The sequence below is a fragment of the Panthera uncia genome (genome assembly GCF_023721935.1).
Source record: "Panthera uncia isolate 11264 chromosome E2 unlocalized genomic scaffold, Puncia_PCG_1.0 HiC_scaffold_20, whole genome shotgun sequence".
Classification (NCBI taxonomy): domain Eukaryota; kingdom Metazoa; phylum Chordata; class Mammalia; order Carnivora; family Felidae; genus Panthera; species Panthera uncia.
Window position 1 is genome coordinate 6,610,437 of NW_026057589.1, and position 8,950 is coordinate 6,619,386.

At 54.2% G+C, this 8,950-nt stretch overlaps 1 protein-coding gene across 1 annotated transcript in view; it reads left to right on the forward strand.

The window, feature by feature from the left end:
• Window positions 1-8,950, forward strand: part of BEAN1 (brain expressed associated with NEDD4 1) — a 37,125-nt gene that overhangs the window by 25,291 nt on the left and 2,884 nt on the right. The window contains exons 3-4 of the mRNA XM_049622575.1: window positions 1,779-2,039; window positions 8,406-8,553. Coding sequence (XP_049478532.1) covers window positions 1,779-2,039; window positions 8,406-8,553 — 409 coding nt within the window. The remainder of the gene's footprint in view (window positions 1-1,778; window positions 2,040-8,405; window positions 8,554-8,950) is intronic.

Here is an 8,950-nt window from a genome sequence, read left to right on the forward strand (position 1 = left end):
GGGGGGGGGGGGATGTCGAGGCTCTCATCTGATGCCAAGGCCGTGGAGGGAGGAGCATCCTCAAGGTGACCCTGAGGGGCCAGCACCTTGCTGCATGCTGAGGAGGACAGGCATGTGTGCACACATCTAACACTAGGGGTTCATGCTGGGCACCTGCAGCCTTGATGGGCCAGCTCTCTGGTGCCATGTCTGCCTTGAGTCATGGGTGACCAGTGTGTCCCAAGTCATACACACACTGAACAGGACAGTGTGTGGACCCCATACACTTCTACCTTCTCCAAGGAGAGCTGATACTGTGGACACTCCTAAGTCCTGCTCTTGGCTTCGGATGTGAGAGGCCACATGGTGAGGAGGAAGAGGGTGACACTGGTTGGACAGCTGGCTGGCCTGTACTTTAATGGAGAGAATATGGTAGCAGGTGGCCACTGGCTTAGCTCTAGTCCAAGCCAAAGCCCTAGCCCCCAGCTCAGGAGTGGTAGCCTGGGGCACTGAGGTCACACTAGATGAGTGGGGCCAAAAGCTCCATTTCATGCCCAGGTATAATCACTCTGTGGAGTGCTGTGTTGGAAAAGATGCTGAGGCTGCCTCCTGGACCAAACAGGAAAAAGAACCACTGTCAGTAGCTTCTGCCACTGGCCCAGCTTGAGGGAAGAGTGGTGGGCTTGTTCCATGTCCACAGCCAAAGACTGATTCCTCCTAAACTGAGGTCATACTGGACGACTGAAACAGATCTCTTTTGCCTGAGACACGGACAAGGCGGGGAGCCTCATTTTCCCACCTTTCATCTCTGGGTCTTGAAGAAAAATGGAAAACTTTAGCTTAGGGTAGCTAGCTGACAGCCAAGGGAATAAAAATAAGAAGCTGGAACTTCATCAAAACCTTAAGCCGTCACAACCAGTCAAGAGCAGACACAAAACCAAATTCTGTACCTTGTTGAAAGTGGGGTACTGAAGTCTCCAACTGTTACTGTTGCATCATGGGTTTCTCCCTTCAGCCTTTGTTCCATGTATCTTAGGACTGTGTTCTTAGGTGCATATATGTTTATAATTGCTATAGCTTTCTGATGGGTTGACCCTTTGTCATAAAATGTCCCTCTCATCTCTAATGGCATTTTTTGTTTTAGATTAAAGTCTATTTTTTTCTAATATTAGTATAGTCACTCTGGGAGGCCTCCTCTGATCTGATCTGATCTGATCTGACCCGACCCCCTGACACGTCTGGGTCAGTTACCACTTGATCTCCCTAGAGTGCCCCAGGTAAGGTTTCATCCCGGAGCAGGAGGCCAGTGTTAGAGTCCAACAGAGTTGGTCCTCATACTTTGACCTTCTGTGCATTCCCCACCCCTTGCCAAGACCTTGGTAAGGTCATGCTGACCTTCCAACCTCATGTCTTGGTGGAGTGGAGTCCCTGTCTAGTACTGAGTCTTGGGTTCCAGCCTCAGCTCTGCCACTCGTTTGCTGTGTGGCTTGGGCAAGTTCATTGCCCTCTCTGAGCTTCTCTTTTGCTATCTGTGAGTTAGCTGCGCTCTCAGGACAGAGGCTGGAGAGGAGAGGAGGGGAGGTCAGCCGCCATTGGCAGAGGCTCCCGCAGGCCGCAGGACACAGCGCTGCTCCCTTCCTCCCTGGCATGAGAACAGCTAGGACACAGTCCATGGGGCGGACCCCAGACGATCCTCCATTTATTTAGGGACAAATAACTCCCAGGGCAGCATGTATGGAGGAGAAATTGTGGCCAGTTCTGTGCCTTAGTTCAGTGTCCTCTCTCTTTGCTCCCAGTAGCTCGCTACAACCGTACCAGCTATTTCTACCCCACGTTCTCAGAAAGTTCGGAGCACAGCCACCTGCTCGTGTCTCCTGTGCTGGTGGCAAGTGCAGTCATAGGTGTGGTCATCATCCTCTCCTGCATCACCATCATCGTTGGCAGCATCCGCAGGGACCGGCAGGCCCGGCTCCAGCGTCACCGCCACCGCCACCGCCGCCACCATCACCACCACCATCACCACCGCCGCCGCCGCCATCGAGAGTATGAGCAAGGCTACGGTGAGCTGCCGTCCACCCCGGGCCCAGCCTCCCATCCAGCTGTGACAACCCGTGGGGGAGGGGGCAACCCTGTCATGGTGGGGGCGGGCAGGGTGGTTGGCAGGGCATCCAGGAAGTGGTCAGGAAGAGACCAGAGGCACTCACCAGAATGCTCTTGGGGGCCTGAGAAGTCCAGTAGTCTGCCAAGGGTGAGGCTAAAGGTCAAAGAGAGGATGTGGTGCTACTCCCCAGCCTTGGCCACTGTTGGTCCAGGCTTTACTGACAGCTGGTCCAGCTGGTGTCTGGATGGAGAGACAGATGGAGAGAGGGATGGGGGAGCAGGATGACAGGAAAGATCAGTAGGGGGTAAGGACATGGATAGGTGGGGGCACTGGGTGGGATGAGTGAGTGGATGGACCAGAAGCTGGATGGAAAGACGGATGCGTGGGTGGGATGGGGGATGGATGGCTAAATGGGAGGGTGAAAGGTGGATGAATGAAGAGATGGATGGATGGTTGGATGGGGGGTGGACAGAGGTGTGGACTGGGTGGGATGTGCGAGTGCATGGATAGAGGCGATAGGTGTGGATGGACGGAAGATGGGTAGATAGGAAGGTAGAGGGATGGATAGTGGGGGGGTTGAATGGGTACATGAATAAGTGGATGGATGAATGATGGCATGAATTACGAGTGAATGAATCTATCCCCAGAGAACTGCCAAAATGCAAACAGAACTGGTCTGAGAGTTTCCCCATTAGGGGAATTACCCTTACACAGATTTGGTTGCAATTCTTTGGCCGACCCGTTCCAGAAGTGTCCATCTGGCCAGAAGGCCTGAACTTTTTACAGATTACAGCCACCTGACTCTGCCTTACACTTGGAAGGGGCCAGTTATCTAAAAGCAGCAGGAAGGAACTCAATCCATTCAATTCTCAGACCATTGTCAATGGCAGGAAAAAGCCTGCCCTGAGGCCTGATGGGACCTCTGCCGGACTTTGGGGGTGGTATATCCCCAGAGGCCACCATCACACTATACAGTAGGCAATCTGGAGGCTCCAGAGCCGTGGCAGGGCCCAAGAGCCTTCCCTCCTACAGGGCAGACAGAGCTTGAGAGAAAGAAAGAAAGGGAAAATTTAAAAACAGGTTAGATGGGATCTCATCAGCCTGGACCTTAGGAGGCCTGAAATCCACAGCCCCCTCCCAACACGCCCTGATTAGCCGGAAGCTTTGGGCCACTTCCTGTCCCTTGCCACACAGTTAACTGATTGAGGAAGGTGACACCTTTTAGCGATTAAGGATACCCACAGTTGGTGTGCTAAAGCAGGTAGGAACAGGGAGGTGGGCGCTCACTGCAGGTCTGGCCCTTCTCACGCAGAATCTCATTTAATCCTCGCAGCAGTCCTGGAGGCAGCTGCTGTTTATTGCCTTCCCAACTCACAGATAAGGAAGTTGAGGTTGGGGTATTCAGGCTATTGTAACAAAAATACCGTAAACCGGAAGGCTTGTAAACAAGAGAAATTTATTCCTCAGCTCTGGAGGCTGGGGACTCCCAAGATCAAAGCACCTGCAGATTTGGTATCTTGTGAGGGCCTGCCTCTGGCTCATAGGGGAGCCTTCTCCCTGTGTCCTCACATGGTAGAAGGGACAAGCTAGCTTTCTGTGGTCTCAGGACACCAATCCCAACTATAAGGGGTCCACCCTCATGACGTAATCACCTCCCAAAGGCCCCAGCCCCAATTAATAGCACCTTGGAGGTTCAGATTTCAATATACGAATGGGTGAGGGGGTGGAAAGAAACATTCAGACCAAAGCAGGGTGGCTAAGTAACCTACCTAGGGTCACACAGCCAGGTGGACCCCAGATTTGAGCCCAGGTGGCCTGATCTGGATTCCTGCAGGATAATCACTGCACAGCACTGCCTTGGAGGGGCCGGTGCTCACGCCCCTGAGGGAGGTTGCTGGTGTGGGGGCAATGCCAGCAGGGGCCCTGCATGAGCTCAGGGCACTGTCTGGCAGACACACTCAAGACCTAGGAGCCCTTCAGGCCTGGATGTTGCTCCTGTGGCAATGCCGTCAGGAGAAGTAAAAGAGCAGGAAACTGGGCCTCTGGACAAGACACGGAGAGACATCACCGTGGCAGGGATCAGTGGTTCACCCTCACTGCCCAACAATGGAGACTAAACAGAAAAGTCAGCATTAATAAAGCAGATGTCGAAAGCTCAGCCAGCCCAGTGTCCTCTAGAGTCCCCAGAAGCCAAGGACTCCCCAAGAAGCCAAGCCAGGAGCATTGCCCAGACCAGCCTGACCCTCAGGGAGGGCAGGACTCCTGCCCAGAGAATGCCCACCCCCGGCAAGGAGCCCAGGTCCCACTCTCAGCCTCCCACTATGCTGCTGGTCAGGCCCAGGATGGCCACCCTGCCGGCCTCCCATGGCCCCACTCTTGCCGTCCCTTCCTCCAGCTTGTCCCCAAGCACTTCTTTTGTGCTCCTTCCCAACTCCACTCCTTTGCACATGCCCTTCCTAGGCCGAGAATGCCATTCCCTGTACTTCCCCCACTGACAAAAGCCTGCTTGTCCTTCCAGACACAATTCAAATGTCATTTCCCTTTGGGAGCTGCTCTGGCCCCCTCATCCCTTCCAGGCAGGGTTGAATCACCCTTCCCTGCACTTCCTTGACTTACCCACACTTCTCCCAATGCTCCTGTCATGGGATGACAGGGAAAGCAGGGCTGTGTTACATCAGGGAGAGCAGGGCCTGTGAGTAGCTCTCACCCAGCCGGGCCCATAGCCCCATACAGGATCTGACCCAGAGAACATGCTCCACGGGCAAGGGTAAGAACAACCTCATTTCCTCCTCACGGCAAGAACTGTGTTAGCCCATTTTAAAGACTGGGAAACCAAAGCAGCTTGTTGAACAGCCTGAAAGCACCAGGCCTGGGCCTGGTACTTAGAACATAGGAGAGGGGCCCACGGTAGATCCCAAGCTGAAGTTTGAGAGGTCAGCCTTGGCCTCGAGGAGGCAAATGGCCCGGGGGGGGTCACAGGGCCAGTGCCACACAAGCAAGGCCCTGGCCCTGATCTCTGGAGTAGGTGGGTTGACAGCAGGTCAGAGCCAGGCCAAGTCTGGGGACAGGCCTCTGCTACCGTGGGCTGACAGACAGCAGCCCTCCGTCCCTGTCACGATGGGTACCCATTTTGGGGGCTCCCGCCTCCCTGCCCCACTTCTCCTCTCATCTCTTGCCTTGGCACCTCCCTGGGGCCCCAGTGGGGAGCCCAGAGGCACTGATGCCCCCCACAGCTTCCTCCGGCCTTCTGGAGGGAACACAGAGGCAGCCAGGAGCCTTGGAAAGATGCCAAGGAGGAGAAGGAAGCCGGCTGTGGTGCGCAGCTGTGGGGGGAACAAAATAGCAGAGCACCCACAAGCACCCACCTGTTGGCACTGGGGGCCCCTCTGTCCTACAGACACCCCCTCCCCCTGGTGCTAGTGATCGAGGCTCTCCTGGTCTCACTCCTGCCACGCTGCCTGCTTCTTCTCAGACTTTTTTGTAGATTCCCATTCTCTGAGGAAAGGAATATCAAGGTCCCTCAGAGCCCAACCCTTGGCCCTGGGCCCTCTGGAGAGGGCCCTCCCCGCTCCATCTCAGCCACCTGCCAGCTTCTAGCACCACCCATCAGCCTCGGCCAGGCCCCCCCCCAGGTATTTCTCCTTGAGGGCTTATGGGCTCCTCAGACCCCAGATTCCAAAATGGCCTTCAACTTCCACATCCCACTGTACAACCTTGGGGAAGTTGTTCAACCACTCACTGTGCACCACAGGTGAGTAATCTATATGATGGGTGGGTACACAGGGATCCTGAACTGTGGACACTTCCAGCCTCCGCTCGACACCCCTCAGTGGCTCCCCACTGCCCTCAGAACCAAGCTGGCCCTCCTCCACCTATCCACAGGACCCTCCTGCAGTCTGGCCAGGCACAGAAAGAAGAGCCAATAAATGACTGAGAATGAATGAATGAATGAAACCCTATTTCCATAAGATGGAAAGATCTTGCATTTTAGGAGACAGATCTGCTCTCCTCTTACTTGCTGGGGTTTGGAGAAAGTGGCCCCACCTCTCAGTTTCTACACCTGAGAGCAGGAGATGGCCACCGTGCCCCCACGGTTGTGAGGGTGAGTGTGGTCATGAGGATAGCACACAGGAGGTGCCCATGGATGTAAATTCCTGCTCCCCACTCCCAGGCTTGTCAAGGGATGTGCACTGGGGTTTGGGCTAAATCATGAACCAAGGTGTTTCTTACTTTTGGTAAAGAAAGGGATAAGGGGTGTCACTTTCCATGAGGGGGTTAGGGGGGCTTCTGGAGGCCTGGACCATCTGGATCTGTGCTGACATGGAAGATGGGGAAGGAGAAATTACTAAGAAAGTAATTTGGGGAGTTCAAATGAGGGGTCAGGGGAGTCTTTCCAACTGTTCCTCAGGAGCTCTGTTGGGAGTGAGCTGGGTCATTTCGGGATTTGGGGTCTGAGCTACGTGAGCACCTCAGAGCAGTCCCAGTCTCCCTAAGTTGCTGAGCCCCCAGGATGCCCAAGAAAAGCAGCCAAGGAGAGAGGCGAACGAACGGCAGTGTGGCTTGGCCTCATCAGCTCTTAGGCCTACCTACCAGGGCCACTCCCACTTGGTTCCAGGGACCGGCCTCTGCCTTCCGGGGTTTGGACAGCCACAACCCCCTGCATGGTGGAGGGGGCCCTCCCCGGCACCGGAGCCCCAAGGCCTAGGCTCCACTTCAGTCTTCGCCTTGTTTCATGCTTCCTTCTTTCCTGAGTTTCTTCCTCAAGTTCTTCCAGAAATTCTCACCCTTCAGCTGCTGCCCTAAAGGGAAACAAGTCTCATTTCAGCTCCTTTTTATAGCATGCGTTATTGGGTACCTTTTCCCTAGTACAAAAGTAATATGTGTTCACCATGGAAAATTTTAAAATACATAAAATCTAAAGAAGAAAATAAGGGTCACAATCCTGTCGTCAAGACAGAGCCACTGTTAATGTGTTTGGAATATTCTCTTCTGAGAGCTTTCTCGATGTCAGTAGATAACCTTGGGATTACATCTGCAGATAGAGTTTCACGTCCAGATTTTTCTACTCACCATGGTATCATGAGTGGGAAAAAGAAATTAGGGAAGAAAGAGCAGTCTTTATGGTTATACAGACTGCGCGGGAATTCCAGCTCCATGACCCTGAGCCTCAGCTTTTTAGTCTGCCTGTAGAATGGGGACGGACAGTGCTGCTGATCTAAAAGAAAGGTCATGAGCCCCACCCCAGACAGATAAGCCCCGCCCCTGGTGTTGAGTCCTGCTCTCTGAGGGGAGGAGCCATCTGAGAGCCCACTGTGGGCTGGGAGACTTCATGCCTCAGCCATCTTTGCAGCTCCCACTGTCCCATAGCCCCTACTAGAACTGTCAGAAACGGGCGATGGAGAGCTGAGAGTGAGGAGACAGGATATCCAGCTGCCCTCTGGCCCTACCAATAATTTGCTGTGTGGCCTCTGGCAAGTCACTGAGCCTCTCTGAACCACACTGGTAGAATGAGAAGATTGTGCTCTATCAGCACTTCCTAAGCAGTGTTACTAGATCTAAGAAAAGAAGATTCTGTCGTCAGATGTTGCATAAGCACAGTCAAATGTGTTTCTCAGCTGCAGGACTTCTCAGAGCCTTTGATGTGCTGATATGTGATGTGTACACACACACGCAAGCACGCACAGAAGAGAATGCAGTATATGGAGTCATTAGAAATCATAGAAGCACCTTTTCTCTTGGATAATTGCAGTGAATGATGTGTGCAGGGAGTAGGGAGGCCTGACCCCAGAGACCTCTGTAGCCCTCACTCCCTAACTCTCCAGTTTCATGCCCAGCCTTTCTCTATAGTTCAAAGCTTCCGTTTCACACCACACTCTTCTTTCTAATCTCCTTCCTTGGCTCAAGCTGGTCTGTTCCCTCTGCCTTGCCTGCCCCCCTTCTCTTGGCTAATTCCTAGATAACACTCAGCTTTAGGAGCCCCTCCTCCAGGAAGCCCTCCCCGACCTCCAGGCTGGGTCAGCCCATCTCTGACACAGGACTGGTACTGCATCTATCAAATCTCATAACACACTGCTCAGTACAGAGCTGTCCCCAGGCCAGGCTGCTTACCACCCTGGGAGCCCCACTTTCTCTCTGAGACCCCATGCCCAGTGCAGCATCAGTGCTCACATTCTGGGGCTATCTCTGAGAGGATGGTAGGCAGCTGTGCTTGGCGAGGGACCAGGCGGTGAGCTGGAGAAAACAGAGTCTCAGTGGCCTCAGGTAGACACGTAAGGACCTCCCTGGCCCCGGCCTGAAGCCCAGGCTGACTGTCTGTCCTCTGCAGTGTCTGATGGGACCTACAGCCGCTCGAGCCACAGGATTCGCTACAGCTGCAGCCCTGTCGAAGACTGGTCCCCGCCCTTAGATCTCAGCTCTGATGGGGACGTGGATGTCACAGTGCTTCGAGACCTGTACCCAGATTCTCCCCCAGGGTAAGCAGGCCACTTGAAGGAGGAGGCCATGAGAGGGAGGGCCATTGGGTGTGAATCCCCAGCCACCAGGGGAAATAGCAACACTTCCCCCAAATCGTGTAAATGCAGAAAATATCTTCTCAGTGGGTGTGGCCATCTCCTGACCAAGCAGGTCCCAGTGAGGCAGATAGACTCAACAGATGTCACCACAAGACACTAGAGAAGGAAGAGAAAAGTTCAGCTCCTTCAGACTGGGGTCGAGAGTAGAGGGTCCAGGCCCCAGCTCCTTACTATGCACTCAAAGCCCAAATCACACCCACTGGGTCAGGGGTCATTATGTCCAAACTGCACCCGTGGCCATGAGGTGGGACTGTCCCATTGGGGGATTCTTCTCGGGGGGGGGGGGGGGGGGGGGGGG